At 23.6% G+C, this 21595-nt stretch overlaps 1 protein-coding gene across 1 annotated transcript; it reads left to right on the top strand.

Annotated features, from left to right (window-relative positions):
* The first annotated feature begins 513 nt into the window (after positions 1 to 513).
* Positions 514 to 20807, top strand: LOC105368379 (multidrug resistance-associated protein 4-like). Its single transcript, XM_011507387.1, has 19 exons — positions 514 to 822; positions 6178 to 6308; positions 6759 to 6869; positions 7591 to 7725; positions 7823 to 8027; positions 8573 to 8798; positions 11515 to 11671; positions 12324 to 12573; positions 13294 to 13488; positions 13889 to 14175; positions 15749 to 15932; positions 16245 to 16585; positions 16950 to 17278; positions 17362 to 17592; positions 17841 to 18379; positions 19028 to 19471; positions 20378 to 20581; positions 20649 to 20679; positions 20752 to 20807. The coding sequence occupies exons 2-19, from the start codon at positions 6235 to 6237 to the stop codon at positions 20805 to 20807; spliced, it is 3999 nt and encodes a 1332-aa protein (XP_011505689.1). The 5' UTR covers positions 514 to 822; positions 6178 to 6234.
* The last annotated feature ends 788 nt before the right edge of the window (positions 20808 to 21595 follow it).

The raw sequence follows: 21595 nt of genomic DNA, 5'->3' as shown, positions 1-21595 counted from the left end.
TCAATTTTGATATATGTTCTCGTACGCGCGCGCGCGCACACACACAAAATAATAATAATAATAATAATAATAATAATAATAATAATAATAATAATAATAATAATAATAATATAGCGAGAGATTCTCAATGTTCTACCTTCAAAATCAAACACTCAATACGCCCTTATCACTAGTTAGAATCAATAAACAGTATGATCGATGAATCAGACTCCGCTTTCCAACAATTAAGTTGCGTACGAATGGTCAAACGAACCTCGTGCAAAGTTCACGCGACTCGCAGCTGAGAAATGCGTGTGTATATAAATGCACACGAAGCACTTCAATAAAAGGGAACACGTGAGTTTGCCTCCGTCCCTCTCTCTCTCTCTCTCTCTCTCTCTCTCTCTCACTCGCTCACTCACTCTATCGCCCCTCCTACGATATAACGTCTTCGTTTTACCGCTTCTTGTGTGATATAACGGGCTTCGAACGCGTACTCACATGCGTTTGCAGCCTTGTTCGATATCTTTGGCAACGCTGGCGCGAACGAGTCGCTCAGTCGCGAGTTTGAAAGCGAATCGTGAGAATGTATACTTGGCCGAGTGTCGTCGTTGCTGCAGCTCCTAAATCGTGGTTTAATATGTTAAAGTTCACGTAAGGAGGAGTTTGGTCGTGCAGCTGCTGGTTTCGAGATATTATGTACGGTTGGGCTTGCAGCTAAGGCTTTGATCGGCAATTTATCAACGAGCAGAGCTTGTTGAAGGGCATAGTTGATAAAGGCTTCGGTCGATTGCTCAATTGGAGCAGCTGCAATACAAATACGTTATTAACCATTTATTTTGTGTAAGTTCTGTACGCTCTTTTATTGAAATTTTGTTGTGCATATGATGGGAGATTGTCGAGTCGCATCGAACATTAATTAACGTAGGATTTCTTAAATCTTTTATATATCGAGCCTGTGTTTACTTATTTGCGCTAAATGATGTTTCATCGTTGATCAAATGAAATTTTATGGTATCAGAACGAGTTAGAATTATGAATTTCGCTTTATTTAAAATCCTAATGACCAGTCCGTGCAACAATAATCTGTAAAACGTTCGCCTCGTTTTGAAAAAATCAACCCCAATGGGTAAGAAAGAGAAGAAATTATTTATATACAATGTATAATAGATGGTGAAATTCCAACAGGTCAGCAACTTTCGAAATACTTTTTCGACCATTCGCTATTCTCAGCACGCTCGGTACATTAAAATTAGCATGTACACGAAAATAATTGACCACGTTTTTACATTTTATTAAATATCTTGATTCTGAAATGGATGCTCGCATAAATATAAATAAAAAATGATAGTAATATATCAGAGCTATTATTATTATTATTGTTATTGTTATTGTTATTGTTATTGTTATTGTTATTGTTATGGTTATTGTTGTTATTTTTATTAATACATTTGTCTATTATTCACGGATTTACCAAAGTATTTGATATTGACAAGATTATAAATATGAATATTGACATAAGCACAGAGACGTCAATGCTTTATGATATATACGTAACGAATGAAAATTCTACTTTATTTTATAAAATCGAAGTTTTCTTTATGGTAAAATAATATATAAACATAGACGGATAAATTTTCGATTTATATTTTAAAATAAATTTACATATAAACGTATAAAATATAAAAAAAAAAAAAAAAAAAAATATGAAAAAACGGATAGAAATATATAAAAAATATATGAATAAACAAACGTTTTATTATATAATGTCATAAACTAGTAAAATACATGTATTTAGATTATTTTCTATTTTGAAGTTTTTCTATTCCATCGTTTCTTATAAATAATTGAGTCGCATACACATGAACATTAGAACCATAATGAACGATTACTGTAATTATATAACTATGAAGAGATTTTTTATATTTTTAAATATCGAAAGATTTCAATTTTGTGCTTATTCGATACATTTTAATTTATCGCAAGTTTAATTTATTTCTAAATAAGCAATGATTTTTTTTTTTTTTTTTTTTTTTTTTTTTTTTTTACAAATTCTAGTCGAAATAACATTTAAATGTATAATTAAATAAATAAAATAATTAAATGTATTTTTCTCTGTTTTTCGATAGTGAACAATAGATAATTAAATAAATAAGTTATAAAAATATTGTGTATTATATATCCATTAGAAAAAAAAAGTTTTTTTTGATAAATTTTATTCTATAGAATTAAATACCGAATAATTTAATCAAATTATATTTCGTGTATGAGCTTTTTGTTAATAATATAAATAAACAAGCAAATTAATTAGATTATAAAATTTAGGGGGTTGTAAAGTGTGTTTTATTGCATATTAAAATAATATTTTGATATTAATTTGATTTTACGTCCATTTATTTCATACATTTTATTAAATCATTATTTTACATAGATTTTATTAAACTTTCGAATTAATTACTTTAAAAATACTTAAGAATAATATTATATTTTGTTGTATCGCGAATTAATTAATTCTATTAGTGGATATTAGTTCTTTATGAGGTTATTATGAAGTCATCTATTATTACATACATTATGAAGAATTCAAATTAAAAATAGTTTCAGAGTTATCATCCTTAGTTTCGAGGCTCAGGTATACGGGTAACATAAAACAAAATCTGTTCTATTAAAGATAGAAATTAGTTTGCAAAATACTTATTGACATTCGAATCTTTATAAATATTCATATAATTTAGCTTACATTTTAAAATATATTTAGGCATAAAAAGTAACTATGCAAATTGAAAATATCTAATTCATATAAGTATGGAACGCATTACAAATATGTATACTGTGAACTTTGAAAAATATTTTATTACGTTGGCTAATAAAATAACTCATTATTATCAGTAATAAGTTCATTACTACTTTGCATAAGCTGTTCTTTAAACATGCATAAATGCGTAGTAATTGAATACAAATTTAAAAAATTTTATGTATGCTAATTTTAAGATTCAAGTTTTGTAGTTTAATTATATAACATTAAAAATAGTTAAATATTTAATTTCTTGTTATATTTTTAAATTAAAAAAAATATATATTAAAATTATTACAGCATACTAAATTGAATTATTTAAAAAATTCAAAGACATTAATAAATTAATCTTAAGTTATTCTTGATGCTATAGAATATAAATTTAATGAACGTGTTTTTTAATCACCATTCTATCAAAGATTTTTTGCATAAATTTTTTGCAAAAATTCCTTTACGTACGTTAGAAATTGTAAAAACAATAAAATATTTTAAAATAAAAAAAATAAATTAATAGAAAATGAATTTTAAATACACGTATTCGTATTACCATAACAGAAACAGCTATCCTATCAACTTTTTTGTAATAATTTACAGATTCATTCAGCTAGTTACAATTAACTGCAACGCGTGAATTTTTATTTATTTATCTTTACGTGAATTCCAGTTTTATCTCGCTTATTTTCAAATAAAAAAAAAATCAGATAATTTCTTTATTTATATAATGAATAATAAATAGGTTTCACTAAAACTCAATAATTTACAGATTGTAATTCATTTAAGTAATAATAAAGAAATAATCGACATTTATTCGTTTATAATAAGACCTCGCTTTTTAAGGTAATAAGTTAAGATAATGAGTTGATTATTTTGATTTTTAATATATATTATTAAATTTTCCTATTTAGCATTAAAATTTATTTTTTTGTACATTAATTACAATGAGTCTCATTTGTATAATAAAACTTAAGTAAGTCAACCGCATTTGAATGTTTATAGTTTGAGATTAAGCATATATTTGGCTTTATAATGAGCTAAATTATATTATATTTTTAAATTAAAAAGGAATTTGTGCTTTTATTTCAATAAGAGGCTTATAAAATTGATCATTTTTTAAGCAATTAAATCTTATTGGAAATTGTCATTTGTATAGAATAAGAAAATTTTAAAAGAAAATATATGTTTTTATATTTATCTATTTTTTTTTATTTCCCTGTGGATATTATATTTTACTTATATCTTAGTAATATATTCTTTTATTCTGTATTTAATTTCTGTAATATTTTTTCTGTCTAATCAATTATTTTTATAATGATATTTCGATCTATTATTTAGTCTAGATATTATCTATTATTAAATCTATTATTAATTGCAGATTAATGGTTGATGATGTTTTTTTTTTTTTAATTTTCCAAGATCTTTTAGTCTTTCAAAATTTATTCTTAATTTAACTTAATTATGTTTAATTTATATAATATTTTAATAACAATATATAGCTATAAAGCGCAAGAAACTTTTATCTCTGCTTTATTAACATAATGTTTGTGGCTATTATTTATCCGTAACTATAATATTTACAATACTGTCAAATAATTTTAAGACTTTGTATAAATGTGCTATGTATTTATTAAATTAGAATTTAAATATTGTTTTTTTTTCTCTTAAAATTAGGGCAATCGTGAATTTTGTTTTCCTTTACGTCGACAACTTTAATTAAGTAAATTAGCAAAAACATAAAAATTTACTCAAGTTAAATGAGAGTAATAATAAATTTATAATATAATATAAATTAACTGATTATTCTTTATATTAGGCATTATATTGTTAAATTTTTTAAATATTTTGACTGCAATTTAAGGTATTTTTAGAAAGTATCTTTAAAACGGTGTCATTATAATATAATAACAATTAACACAACAAAATTAATTATACTTATCAATATCGGTACATAGTCTCTACATTAGATTAAAGTAAAGCTTCTAGCATGCATACATGTAAATAATTATGTAAATAATTTTTAAATAAGTTTTAGTGTCCAATAATTATTGAAGAATTATTAATTATTAATATGATTATTTAAATAGCTAACTTTTTTTGTAAAATATAACCAATTAAATTATAACTATGTATTATTTTACGACTATGTATCATTGTTTAAAGTTATATTGATTAAATTTTTTAATCAATTACACTTATAGTTATAAATAGAATATTTACATTAATTGTTAAAAGTCATAACGAAAAGTTTGACATTTATGTCTCGATAAAAAATACCATTCATTGTCTTTTAGAAAGAATTTTTATATCCAATTTGTTCCGAATTATTTAAAAAACTATGACATTACTAATGAAATTGATAATACTGATATGCATGTATAATTTGATAAATAAAATATAATATATTTTAAGTTAAATGTTTGCAAAGAATTCACTTAATCATTTGTAATGCTCATATATTGTTTAGTAAGGCACATTTTATATCAAATTATTTCGTAATAAAAGAAAATTTCTCTAATTATTCATTTTAATCATTTACATTATTATTTACATTATTTTTAGTGTTTTTTTTTTTTTAGAATTAATATTTTATCGAATAGTATTAATACAATTGGTTATATCATTGTCAATAAATTGAAGAAGATGCGATTAATGGCAAAGAAAATATAAATTACAGTAGTTCCATTTTTTCGCTATAAATATAAAAAATTGATATTTTTATAATATAATAATAGTTAATACCAATATTAAGTTATTTATTGTCTTTGCATAACTAGATATATATATCATTTAGCAATATGACAAAATTGATAACATATGGGTAATTGTTTGTATTCATTCTTTTATTAATTAAAAAAAAATTCAATATAGAATATCGCATCGTTTCTATTATTTATAATGCCAAATAATTATTATGGTGAATTTTTGAAAATAAATGATTATTGGAATATTTATTTTTGATTTCTTTTCTCTTTTTTTCTTCGATTATACTTAACTTTTTCTATAATTTGTAATTTTTAATCAAAATTTGTAATGATAATAATAAATTTTATTTAACTCGTGCACTATTCTGTAATAATTTAATTTATATAAATTGTATTAATACTTTGCGTTTTTTTTATTTGTGCACTGCTTCTTCGTAATTTATTATTTTGGTTTACCGTCTTGATTAATTGGATAAATTTTATTAATTATTTATCTCTTTGCAAGGATTCGAACAAATTTCGATAATATTCTTTATGGAATATCTGTTATTAGCACTTATATTTGAAATTTAATTTTTCTATATTATTCATATTATTTTCAATGTAATAAAATATATATTGCTTGTTATATAATTTGTAAATATATGGACAATTTTCTTTATGTTTTCTGCTTATATTATTAATATCTATTTAAATGAATTCTAGGATTATGATTATGGAATTCGAATTTGTTTATTGAGAAATTAATTTTCAACATTAGGCATGGACAGTAGTAAAAAGTATGATAATCCGAATCCCAGACTTAAGACTAATTTTGTTAGTAAATGGTTTTTTGGGTAAGTTTTAAATATTGTATTATATATTTGTAAGCTTAATTTTTAATGCAAAGATCGTTAATTAGTTTTATTAATATTTTATGTAGTATGTATCGTAATTACAAGCATACCAAATTTTATACGAATCAAATTTTGGGAAAATATTCTCTTAACGATATCTTAGACGGTTATGTAGTTCTAATTGTTTCAAAATGTTTTGGAATTATAGAAATATAGTACATTTACTAATATGTAAAACTCATAATAATAACTTATAATATACTTATAATAGATCTTAGTAATAATTTTGAAATAAATGTGAATACAAGAGAAATGAACTCTTAGACATTTATATTTAATATTTAATATCTCAGAACATAAAGTATTATATAGTATAATTATATAAAAACAAAAAACAAAATTTTATTCATAAAAATCTTCTTAGAATATGTCTTATTTTATTTTTTATAGATGGCTTATTCCAATATTTTGGTATGGCAGAAGAAATGATCTCGAACCAAAAGACATATACAATGTTTTGCCAAATGAGAGAAGTGAAAATCTTAGTAATAAGTTAGAAAGGTTATTTTATTACTTCTACTTATATATAATAAATAAATATTAATTGTAAATTATTAACATTTCTACATACATATGAATATGTAGGAATATAAATTATATACTATTTTGTTTTAATAAATATAAATATAAAGAATTAAAATGTAAATGATTTATACATATTAATTTCATAATATACAAAGGAATGTTTGGTGTTAAAGAGATCATGTTAAAATTATTTATCAATTATTAATCATTGTAGTCTGTACAAGAGTTATCAGGTATTGGGGAATTGAGTATAATAATATATGTGGTCAATTTTTATATAAAATTTTCTTGTTCGTGAAAAGATTTTTCAATAAATTTTTTTCGCCAAAAGACAATTTATATATATATATATATATATATATATATATATATATATATATATATATACTTAAGAGATTAATTTAATTTTATTAATTTTCTATTTGTTTTCGAATATTTTAATTTTTTCATTGACTTTAATTGATATAATTTGATGAATCAACATTCATTATTCAAGAGTCTGTCATGTATTTTTTCGAAATTGTGCTTGTTATATTTTATTAATAAATTTAATTCTGCAAAATTATCGTCCATTTGATAAACTTATTTATATAATATTATAAAAAAAAAAAAAAAAAAAAAAAAATTAAAATATTATAAAATTAAAAAAAATGTAGTGGTATTATTTATATTAATTCAAAGTTGTGTTGTGTTGTAGAAATTGGAAAAATGAATTGGATGAAGCGCTTAGAAGTAAAAGAAAACCGAACTTTCAAAAAGCTATTCAAAAGACATTTCGATATACATTTATGAAGATTGGAATAATAATTTTTATTTTGACAATTATTGTAAAGTAAGTAAGCTAAAATTAACAATATTTTGATATTTTCTATAATCTTTTAAAAGATCATTTCATTATTTTCATCGTAAATATTTTCCCTTATACTTAGAACTCTGCAACCTCTGGCTTTAGGTTTTTTAATAGAACATTATAATTCAAATTCTACATCAAGTACAATTGATGCTTTTATTTATGCTTCTGGAGTTGTACTTATGACTTTTTTGGAGTCTATGATATTTTGCCATACAAATTACCAAGCGCGAGAACTTGGCATGCAACTGCGAATCGCGTGTTCGTCTCTAATCTACAGAAAAGTATGTTGGTATTATTTAGATTTTGTAATATTTTTTTTTTTCCTCTTCGAATCATTTAACTACTTCCGTCTATTAAGAATACGTAATTTTATGAGAGTATTTTCATATAAATTGCATATTTATAATTTTTAGATATATTTATTTTGGTTTAATGCTCTATTTGTAAGGCATACTTCTTGCCTTCTTCGTAAAATGGAAATGAAATTTTGTTTTTTTTTTTTTTTCATTTTTAAATATCTATAAAATTAAGTAGGTGTAATGTGATTATTACGATTAATTTTTTGAACTATATAAGAAATTGACTTTGAAAAATAAATAAATAAATTATAATTAAAACAATCGAATTATTCAATTATTATTATAAAAAAAAAAAAAAAAAAAAAAAAAAAAAAAATTGATAATCGAATATCAAAGAAAAGATTTTTTCTTTGATAACTCTATTTCCAATAATAGAAATTATTAAAAGAATTAATTAATATAATTTTCGAAATTTCATTAATGATTATTGTTATTATGCTTTTAAACTACATGCTTAATATCTATAGATTATGAGGTTATCTTGCATATCAGCAAATCGGGCTTCCAGCGGACTCGCAATAAACTTGCTATCGAATGACGTTTTGAGGCTCGACAATGTTTTTTTATTTCTTCATTACATTTGGGTCACACCATTGCAAGGAATTCTAATCGCCTATCTTATATGGAGGAGTGTGGGCATTGCGGCATTGGCTGGAGTTCTGTTTATAACGCTGCAAACTGTTCCTGTTCAAAGTATACTTATCACTTTCTTTTAAAACATAATCTTTACACAATTCAGACCTTCAATAGGATTAATTAACTTTATTACATATTCAATAATGAAACATATATCGTACGAAGAATCATTAAATATATAATTCATAAGTTTAGCTAATAATCTTGTATGTAACATCAACTTCATTTTTCGATCGGATCAATTCATTACAAATGAAGGATAAAATACGAGAAATTGCTAATCCTTTCTTATACCAAAAAGGAATTAGCAGACAACATATGTTGAAAAATTTCTCTTATTTCTAAGATCTTAGCGCAAATTTTATATATTCAATAAAGTTAGCAATAATTACGAAATTTATAGGAATAATTAAAAATTAAAAGTTACGGAAAAAATTCAACACCATAAATTTTTATATACGTGTATAACGACGGTTTTTTTTTTTTTTTTTTTTTGTACGAACATGTTCGTATACCATGATTTTATTTGTATAGAACATGTTGTTTTTATGTTTAAAATAATGTTTTTGTTGAGTTTAAGAATAATTTAATTGAAATATTTGACGTTTCATGCTAGTTTCAAATATAAATGTATTATAAAAATTCTTTAATTCCATAACTTTACCTTACTCATACTTATTATTTAAAATTGTTAGAATATAACGATAAATTTAAAAATAGTTTTCACTTAAATTTTCGAATAATTATAATTATATTTGAAAATATTATTTATACATTTCATTATGTTCTTAATAAGGTAATTAGATTCCTTATAATCTACAATAAGGAATTCATATTGTTTTGTCAATTATACTGTTGTGTTATATGTCAAAACATCCTTGAATTCCCAAGAATCATAATATAGTTATTATTGACTAAAAAAAAAAAAAAAAAAAAAAAAAAAACCTGGGTAACAATGGACAATGATTGGTGAGAATTAAAGTATTATATTATTATAAACCAATAATATTTATCACGAATTGAGACGTAGAATGATGATTGAACATTTTCCATGTGCTTACAAATTATTGTTTACACATAAAAACCTAACGCGTCATTCGATATATTAGTCAATCATTTGTAAAATTACTTTGAAGAGAATATAATTTCAATTTTAATTCAATTATAATAAGCAAATAAGAAGAAGAAAAAAACATACATAAATAAAATTAAACCAAAATATAATACTTGTAATATTAATAATAATTTTTATATTAAGTTTACATTAAATTTACATTAATTTATGTTTATATTTGAATATTAATACTGATGTTATTTTCACGATTGCCGTTAAATTAGATTGCATTTAAATAAAAATTAAAGATTATAACTTAGGTATTCTCAGTTTTCACACTCTATATCTTTCAAAACTATTTTTAAGAGTAAATTTTTATTATTGTTTAATAACAATCAATATTACTTATTATATCTACTTGGTTATCAATTTATTATCATTTATTCATCGCCAACGTATTTGAAGACGCAATATCATAATTGATATTCGAATTTATAATTTAATTGTTCGCAATACATATGATCGTTATGATAGATTACTATTTATAAGGATAGAAGATTATAAAATGTCATTTCTTTGTTTTTTTCACCTTTAAGGTAACTTTTTTTTTTCATTCAGATTTTTTATCAATTTTCATAGATCAACTTATTTATAAGTCTGATTAGAATCATTTTACGAACTACTCTCCATTTCAATTATTATCTTAACTTATTACGATGGTTAATTAAGAATAATTTGTATTATATTAAAGAAAGAATAATTATCTCTTTCCGAATCATTATAATTTACACATAATGTTCTAATTTATGTTTGTATTACAATTATGACTCTTTGTCCTAAGAGACATTGACCAGAAACAATAAATTAACTCAGTTTAGTCAACTTCACCTTCATACATTGTAAGGAAGAATATTCTAAAAGTTTATTGTCATATTTATATTGATAATAATAACAATATGATCTATTTTTATTTTCTATATTTGGAGATTTCTAAATTACACTTTAACTGCAAGAACATTTTAATTCAGCAAGATTTACACTTTTTTAAAATGTGTTTTCGATTTTATAATTATGAATATCTATAGCTTTGTTTCTTATGAATTTCTTTCCTATAATTGTTATTATCATAAAATTTGGTGAAATTAATTTCTTTATCTAGAGTTCCCACAAGTAGCTTTGGAATATTTTAATTTTTCACCTCAGAAATATTCATTGATTCGAGATTTATTCAAGATTTCAGATATGTTGTATCTTAAATTAAAATTTTAATTATAGTAAACTTTCTTTAAAAATGATTTTTAATTTTTTAAAGTCTTATAAATTACTTATACATTATAAATCACTAAAATTAATTCAAAACGTTTAAAGCTAATGAATACAAATATCTCAAAAGGTATTATAAACAACACCAGTTGAGCAAAAGCAATATCATTTCGTTCTACATGAATTTTTTTCTTTTTTTTTCTTTTGAAGTTCTTCTTAATTTTACAAGATACTAATTAAAAATGTTGAGATAGATATACTGTTATTTTTAATACAAAAATGCAATTAAAAATATTTCGTAAAGAATGAAAATTTATTTAGAATTTATTTACTTATTATTAATGGTAATTTAATACTTACTTATTGTTTTAACTAAAACTATTGTATTTAAAATAATAACATTTATTGTAAATTATATTAAAACTGACTTAAATAATCAATAAAAGTAATTTTCAGTATACTTTGGTAAATTGATACATGGCTTCCGTAAAAAAGTTTCAATGAGGACCGATCAAAGAATATTGTTGATGAACGAAATAATAAATGGAATTCGTGTAATCAAGATGTACACTTGGGAGCCAGTTTTTCGAAAATTTATATATACAGCAAGAAGGTATTCAAAATATTCTTTATTTTTTTATTTCAATGATATTAGCTGGTAATAAAAAATAAAATTGGATTAAATTATCTTATCTGTGTATAATAGATTATTGCAGTACACGGCAATATAAATTTATTTATTAATCATAAAACTTGATAAAAACGATGATTGTATCGGTAATTATTACTAAAGTAAATTGTTAATGTTTAATAAATAATTTGCTGAAAAATATGGAGATACTTGTGGCAAATCAGTATTTCATATACATTATGAAGATTTGTTGTGGAAATTTTATAAATTATTTATCATATTTTTTTCAGAGTTAGCAAAATTTTTCATTCGTTACTTTATCATATTTGGAATGATTTGATATCTATTTATATAAGCATATTTCTACGATAAATATAATTTTTTAGTTTTACAAAAGTATTAATTTGAGTTTGTAATATTATAATATGATCAGATTAAAACTGACAATGTACTTACTGTTTACATAAAATTTCAAATATTTAACTAAATTTCACTTATCATTATTCATCAAATGAATATATTATATTGAAATTTGTTTAAATTAGTTTCCACTAATTTTTTTTTTTTTTTTCTTCTTTTTTTTTTAAATTAAAATTCCATTAAACGCATATTAAATATTTTTATTTGTTTCAAGCTATGAAATCGATGTTATTGGAGTTGTAAATTATTTGAAGGGCACGTGCTGGGCATTTTATGTTTATACTCAACGAACAGCATTATTTGTTACAATTCTAGTTTACGTCCTAGAGAATAACATTATATCAGCTGATAAAGTTTTCACGATAGCCCAATACTATTCTATAATTCAATTATCCATGGCAACTTTATTTCCTCGAGGTTTGCATTTTTACGCTGAAGCGAGAGTATCAATCAATAGGATCCAGGTAAATTATGATCATTAATTAAATTACTATATAAATACTCCGTGGGTATATTAAAATTGTGCTTTAAATATTTTAAAAAAGTATAAATAATGTAATTTATAAGATAAAAATGTTAATTTATAGAGTATTAAATATAAGTATTAAATTGAAATTTTTATGTTTTTCTTTAGCTTAATTATCTTCTATATTATTATTTATATCTCTAATAGAAGCTATGAAATTTTTTTAAAACTTTTAATAATTTTGTAATAGAAACAGTTGCAAACTCTATTAGTTTGCACTCTATTAGTATGTATTCATCTCGAGATAAATTTTACATAAATTTGTTTACAAGATTGGAAAATCATTTGAATTATAGTAAAATTAATAATGTGAAATTAAAAAAAAAAAAAAAAAATAAACTATATTCCGAAAAATTTACAGATAAACAAATTATATAATTTATATTCATTATTAAAATCATAGGTAATAAAATTGTTTAACAATGTATAAAATCACTAGAAATTTGAATAAAAATTGTATAAAAAATTAAGTAAGATAAATAAAACTATACATTTTATGTTTCCGATATCATATTTAAATGACAATGATATGCGCATCAATCGATTAAGTATCGGGATAAACGCATAATGAGTGTAAATTAATGAAACGCCGATAGTAATGTCTATATATTAATGGTCAGGGTATAAAAATTGTATAAAAATATTTTCATTTTTACAGAACTTTTTACTTTTTGAGGAAATTAAGAATGAGAATAAACTTGATGATCAGAATGACAAGGAGAGAACAATTTTTATAGAAAAAGTACAAGCATCTTGGACCGAAGAGTCGACTGTTAATGTTTTAAATGATATTAATGTTACTATAAAAAATCACGATTTATGTGTAATAGTGGGAAATGTTGGTGCGGGAAAGGTACAGTATCAAAAGCAAAATATTTGTATTCTTTTGTTGTTGAAAAGGTTGTTTTAATTTTTCAGTCATGTTTATGGAACGTACTTTAAATTAAAGTTAAGAAATTATTCTTAACAATGAAACTCGTAAATTAAGACTGAAAACTTCTGTTTGTTTGCAACATAATATTAATTAAAAGCGTTATTAATCAAACATTCTTAATATAATTTAAAAAAGAAAATAATAAAAGAAAAATATCATTATATATAATCAAGCCGACTGACAAAGAATCTTTTTCTTATTTTGGCATAAATAAGATAAATCGTAATGTCGTAAATAGAATATATCGTATATTATACTAAATCTTCAGTTGGCTTACCCACTATACTGAAAATATTTTTTATTTTTTCATCTGCTTTAGAGTTCCTTCCTGAAACTACTACTTGGCGAGTTCCGACCAAGCACTGGTCGCATTTCCATGCACGGGAAATTTTCATATGCTAGTCAAGAGCCTTGGCTTTTCACTGCATCCATTAGAAATAATATCATTTTCGGTGAGGCCTATGACGAGGAGAAATACAATCGTGTAACGACCGCGTGCTGTTTAATCCCTGATTTTCAACAATTGCCACATGGAGATCGAACTCTCGTTGGTGAAAGAGGCGCATCCCTAAGTGGCGGCCAATGTGCCAGGGTTAATTTAGCTAGGTGAATCACTTTTCTTTTTTACTTAGTTATTCTCGTTGTAGATAGTTTACAAATTTAATATATTCAATTGGCATAGTAAGTATAAATGACTAAACTGGATGCATAATGAATAATTGAGAGGTCATTGGGAGAATGAAATTTTTCTTCCATTTTAGCAGAATATAATTAACTTCATTGAACTATATAGCATTTAATTATATAGTTGCGTTTACGTTTTTTTATAGTATAAACTTAACACAAAAATTAAAGGTGTACGCGCGTAAAAAATATAATTCAAACTTAATAAAAAAAAAATACTGTTTCTTGTTCACTGCTTTATTATTGCATGTGATATAATGATTGCAAAATTCTATTAATAATTGAATTTTATTTTCGTTATAATACGATATTTTGCTTTATATTTATAAAATAATAACACAATGACGTAATAATAATAATTTTATAATGAAAAGGTTCATTCAATTCATTTCATGCGTTCATCATTTTTTTTATTATATGTTCATAATGTAGTAGTGCGTTACATCATATTGCATTATATTTCATTGTGAAACGCAATATCGTAGAAATATTTTCAATAATAAAATTTATAATAATTATAATTAACGTTATCAAAGATTTACTTATTAATGAAAAGCTTATAGCTAATATTAATTAACACAGTTATCATTTAAGGTATTGAAATGTATATGTACCAACGATTAAGGTCAAGTAATACTACATATTACTTACTTTATACATTTTTTTTTTTTTTTTATAATAATTAATATTATTATGTATTAACAATATTTGGATTTTCATAAAATATTAATACTTATTTATATTAACTTTTGTACTGCTGTATTTAGAGTAAAGTAGATATTTATTTGCTATGTACTTATAGAAATAAATTGAAATTAATTTAATTTAATTTCTTATTAATATGAAACTATAAAATTGATTATAATGAAACTGTATTGAAACTGTAATGAAACTATTAAATTCATTATAATTTCTTTATTATTATATTGGAATTTTAATCGTTTCTGCTTCACAACACAATATTGAAATATTTCAAATTATAGTCATTTTGACATAATTATGATTTTTGTAAATATGTTTATAATTTTTGGAAATAGATAGATATTTGTAAATCTCATTTACTTGATCAATTGAAATTTAACTGTAAGTATAAGTAATAATTTAAACAAAATAATATAAAATATGGAGTATTTTAATTATTTTTTGGGATCAATTAAAAATTTTTGTTTATTTCTATTTATTTTTGTTACGATTTTTGTTTCTCTTCGATTGATATAAAAATTAACAAATACACATCAACATTTATATACATAACTTTGACCTACTGAAAATTCTAATATATAGAAAGATTAGTTTTTTTTTTTTATAAATTTATTTAAAAGAGAATCGGTTGTTTGTTTTTATTATAGAATTTTGTAATATTATTAGCCAATATGATTAGAAATTTAGTTTTATATCTATAATTTCCATATTATTAATTATTGAAGCTGTGCTTAAATAATAATAATAATACTGGCAGAAATATTCGTATAATAAATTAAATATTACATTTCAGAGCCGTATATAGAGATGCTGATATATACATTTTGGATGATCCTTTATCAGCAGTTGATACGCGTGTTGGTAAACGCCTTTTCCAAAATTGCATAAATGGATATTTAAAAGATAAGACTCGTATATTAGTGACTCACCAAATTCAATTTTTAAAAGATGCAGATAAAATTATTTATCTTGTAAAGGTATTTAAGAGCTAATACATTACTCAATGTTGTATTAACATTAGTTTCTGTTATATTGTTCATCATGATATTTAATGAAATTTTTGCGTGAGACATTACTTTATTTCTTACGTATCGATGTATTAATGACCAATGATATCAAATAATCGTATTGTAGAATATATTATAATAGTTACTTTTACCCACAAAATTGCTAAATAATTTCTTTTTTTTTTGTCTTTAGATTTTATATAATTATATAAATAACAATTTTAATAGAAATTCAACAACTATTTTTACAATGTACGCTTATGACTCACAATATTTCTATAGGGGCATATTCAATTTGAAGGGCAGTTTGAAGATTTCCAAAAGTGCAATGAATATTTCGAGAACATGGATGAAAATGAATTGATCGAAAAACCATTAGCGAAGGACCCAGCCAATATAAGCGTTACCGAGGATTTACTAGATATTCCTACTTCAACTGACAATGAAAATCAGGAAGAGCCGAAGGAAACCGAAGAACTTGTAGCAAAAGGGATCGTTGCAAAATCTCTTTATTGGAAGTATTTCCGAATAAGTGGCTCTTACAGCTTATTGTTTCTATTAGTCATTATCATTATAACGGCTCAGCTACTTAGTAGTAGTAGTGATTATTGGGTTGCATATTGGTAAGATAAAGGATATACAATAAAATAAATTTTGCATTATTAAATTTAATCAATTAAATATTATATTTTCAGCAATAATTGCTGATGTAAACTTAGTTTATTTATATCTAAAACACATTTTAAGGATATTATATTAGGTATCCTCTATTAATATTAGAAAAGCAAACAAAAAAAAAAAAAAAAAAAAAAAAAAAAAAAAAAAAAATCGTTGAATAAAATATAACGTTTAATTTTAATTTTAATTTTAAATTTATATTATATCAAGCTATTCTAATGGAAATATTTTAGATTTTAAATAATATTATCATAATTTATTTATGGAACATAATTAATATAATAAAAAAAATTTTGATTAATTTCATAGGATCAGGATGGAACATGATAAATATGATACATTATTAACCGAATATAACAAAAACATTACAAAACCTTCAACCGAGGCAGGAATATTAGATTCTGTGATTAATCGCACAAACTTATCACCAATGACAAATACAGAAAGGACAGGATATTTTGATAAACACATGGCTCTTTTTATATATGGATTTCTAGTATTTGGTAGTGCGATTATGTTAACTGGAAGGAATTTATTGTTATACAAAATCTGTAATAATACAAGTAGTAATATTCATAATCAAATGATCGATCGAATTTTAAAAACGCCGATAAAATTTTTCGACTTAAATCCCTCTGGTATGATGTACAGATATAAAATATTTTAATTTTAATTATTTACCACATAATTCGATAAAAGTAATTTTACATTCCTTTCGTAGGTCGAATTCTTAATCGTTTTTCCAAAGATCTTGGAGCCGTCGATGAACTTTTTTCATTTGCATTAGTCGAATGCATGCAAATAGCCTCTGTTTTGATTGGTGTAATTGTCCAAGTACTTATTATTAACTGGTGGATGGTTTTTCCGATGTGTATAATGTTATTACTTCACTGGACGATAAAGAATTTATATATTTCAACTGCTCAAAATTTAAAGAGATTGGAAGGCAATGGTGTGTTTATGTTTTCAAAAATTAACAATAAAAATGTAATCCTTTCCACGGGACACCCGATCAATAATTAATGAAAATTGAAAATACTAAAAATAAACTCGATATTAATATTGGGATTATTTCTTTTTATATTCCATTAGCTAATTTTGTCATTTGAAATTTTCATGCCAAGTAATAAATTGTAAATGTTAACGATAATGTTGATTATTTATGAAGGATTCGTTTGCTTAAAGATTTCTTGCTTTTAGCTAAAAGTCCAGTATTATCTCACGCTAATTCCTCTATATCTGGACTCTTGACAATTCGCTCGTGCCAAGCCGAGTCATTGGTTTGTAAAGAGTTCGATAATCAACAGGATGTTCATACGGCAGCCTTTTCCTTGGTTTTAGCATCCATGACGGCCTTCGGATTGTGGATTGACTTGGTGACCGTATGCTTTTCAGCTGTTGTTAATTATAGTTTTATCATATTCGATAGCAAAAGCATTTCTGGTGAAAATGTTGGCCTTGCTATTACTCAAGTTTTAGCTTTATGTGGCATACTACAACACGGCATGAAAATGGTTGCTGAAATAATGACGCAGATAATTAGCTTTGAGCGATTGTATCAATTTACTAAGTTAGAGCAAGAGGGTCCTTTCCAAACTGAGCTTGGTAAAGAGCCGCCTAAGACTTGGCCAGATAAAGGAGAAATCCAATTTGAACATCTGTATCTCAAGTATAGTAATGCCGACACGTCTGAACCTGTTTTAAAAAATCTGTGTTTTAATGTGAAATCAGGAATGAAGGTACGATTATTAAGTAAGGACGGATGTTTAATTGGGTCAGTTGATTGTTGTTCAAGTAATTGCCAAAATATTAATTAACATGGTTATGCTATTTGAAAAGCTGATGTTAAATATCGATGACAATAAAGGATATATAATTTTTAATAAAGCCTTGGTTGGCAGTTTGTCTATGTAATGGTTATTAATCATGAATTATTAATTGCTATTATTAAAACTCAAACAGGATACGACAATTACGATTCGAATAATTTATCGTGTATTATTACGTATAATAGGCGAATATTACGATTTAAGTCGAACGCTTAGATTATAAAATGCATGCCAGATATTTCGATAATTTAAAAAAAAAAAAGAAAAATCTATCTCTATTTATTTCAACATCAATCATTTTTATTCAATATTTCGACTTTATATAATTATATTTTTAATATATGATCTATGATTAATATTTCTATATAATTAAATTAAAACGAAGTATAAAAACGAAGTAAATAAATAAATAAAAACGTACATTTCACTTGAATTGCAAGCAATAATTAAAGCGTTTCTCAAATCTATACGGATGTAACGTGGATTGGAATTTAATTTATGTTTAACGATTATCAATATGCATTAATATTGCCAAATAATGTTATAAAATTTTCTAAGGTTGGTATAGTTGGACGAACGGGGGCCGGAAAATCATCCCTGACATCCGCACTTTTCCGATTAGTTCCCATCGACGGTGGTCTCTACATCGATGGCGTGGACACGACAAGAATTGGCCTGAATGATTTGCGTAGTAAGATCTCCATAATTCCGCAAGAGCCAATGCTATTCTCCGGATCTATCAGAGAAAATCTCGATCCGTTTCATGAGTTTGATGATGCTATTATTTGGTCGGCTTTGCAAGACGTTGAATTGCACAAGGCATTTACTTCTCTAGATCAGTTGGTTGATCAAAGTGGAAAAAATTTTAGTGCCGGTCAACGGCAGCTCCTTTGTCTGGCTCGTGCCATCGTAAAAAAGAATAAGGTTTTGGTATTGGATGAGGCGACGGCCAATGTCGATCATCTCACCGACGCTCTGATACAAAAAACTATTAGAATTAACGTAAGTTATGAACATTTTTTTTTAGAAATAGAATAGTATTGTTTGTAAAGCTGTATTTAAAATTTTTCATATTAAAGAATTTCTTATTTTCTTCAATATATTCAAATAGTCGACAATAGTTTTTTCTAGTACATTTAGCATATTTTTCTGGTTCTATGTAGTACTTTACGTAATAATTTTGAAATTTATTTATTTTAATATTCTTATGTAATATAAAATATGAAACATAATTATTAATTATGTTCTCTGACTAATATGCATTAGTTTAATAACACGATATTTACAATAAAATATTTATATTTATAATAAAGCAATGATATTCAATTCAAGATTGACTATTATTATAATTAATGCTTAATAAGAAATTAATTGCAATCTTATTAAGAAAATATAGAAAGGCAATGTTGCATAAACGTTTTTTAATTAAAAATTTGTGTTAACTAAGTAGTGAAAATTATTTAATTTAATGTATTCCAATTGTAATTCTGAACAATGATATGATTCAATAGAAATTGTATTATAAAAAGAGATTTATAATCGATCAGTGTTCTAGGAATATCTTTATTAATTGAAAATCATTTACATTTTCACACGTCACATAAGATGGGTGAAATTTCTTTTTGTACTTTCTCGTGAGTTATTTTATAAACTAAAAGTAATTTATTAGATATTGCACGTTTAAATAATTAATTAAAATTATCCAACCAAAAAGTTTAAATAATAAAGTAAAAGTTTTTCTTTTATTAAAACTAATGAAAAGTTTTGTATGTTAAAGTTTATGTATAAGACTTTATTCTCATAATTATATAGATACAATATTTAAATAATTGTTCCCATCCCTTTAATAGATATAAATTGAATATGTAATCTACATTTGGAAAATTTGATTTATACTTTTATTTACAGTTTAAAGACTGTACGGTCTTGACAATAGCTCACAGATTAAATACAATCATGGACAGTGATAAGGTATTAGTAATGAATAATGGAGAAGCTGAAGAATACGATCATCCCTATGTACTATTGCAAAAGAATAACGGTCACTTTGTCAAAATGATAGAACAAACTGGGAAAGCAATGGCTGAACATCTTATGAAAATTGCAAAGGAAGTAAGTAGTAGTTCTATAAAATAACGTCATATTGAAATTTAATTCATTCCCATGCGTTTGTTTGCAGGCATACGAAAAGGAGAGAAAAAGTATTGATGATAATGATGAACTGAGAAAGAATGAATAAATAAAGAATGTGCAAGTTATAAATTGACAGAAATATTTTGTAGTATTAAGAGAAGGTTTTTTAAGTTTGGCCTTTAAGGATAGTAACTGTACAGTATAAAACAACACTTACAAGTGATTGACAAGTTTAATTTTAATTTTTTAGGATTAATAAATACGATATTTTTTAATTTGAAAACTAAATAAACTAATAATAATATATCTATATAATTTTATTTAAGAAGGTGCTATTTACTTAAATATTTTTTAATAAACTAGTCGATCATTAGTACTTTAATTATATTTGTGATATAAATATTTTGTACAACATACGCTAAAGAACAAATATAATGTAAAATATAAATTATTATTACAATATTAATGTTTATAATATTTTTAAAAGAATAATATATTTTAATCTTATCTTATTGCATTATAATGTCTAATTGAGATAATTAAAAATGTTTTCTTTTTTAAGACAGAATAACTTTTAATAAATTATATAAATATATGAAATAAATTAATATATAATAATAAGCTATTTTATTTTATATAATATTTTAAGGCTCATTCATTTATTCTCTGTACATCATTCTAACTTGATATTCAATATTATATTTCATTTATGATAATTAAATATAGTTTATTTTTTTAAACAAATTAATTGAAAACATTCATTGCTTAGATATTTAACTAGCTGTACATAATTACACATACCTACTCACATAATAAATCAGTCGAATAGTAAACTAGGAAATGTGTGAATTTCATTTTTATAAATTATTATATATTTTTTAAAGCGGTTAACTTTTGTGAAATATTAATTTTTATATAAATTACATTTATAGTTTGAATATAAATTTAATTTAATTTATCAAACCGATCTCCATAGCATTAGAAAATTAATTT

Source organism: Ceratosolen solmsi, unplaced genomic scaffold (assembly GCF_000503995.2).
Source record: "Ceratosolen solmsi marchali unplaced genomic scaffold, CerSol_1.0 scaffold6, whole genome shotgun sequence".
In the NCBI taxonomy this organism is placed as follows: domain Eukaryota; kingdom Metazoa; phylum Arthropoda; class Insecta; order Hymenoptera; family Agaonidae; genus Ceratosolen; species Ceratosolen solmsi.
This window is presented reverse-complemented; position numbering and strand designations above follow the sequence as displayed.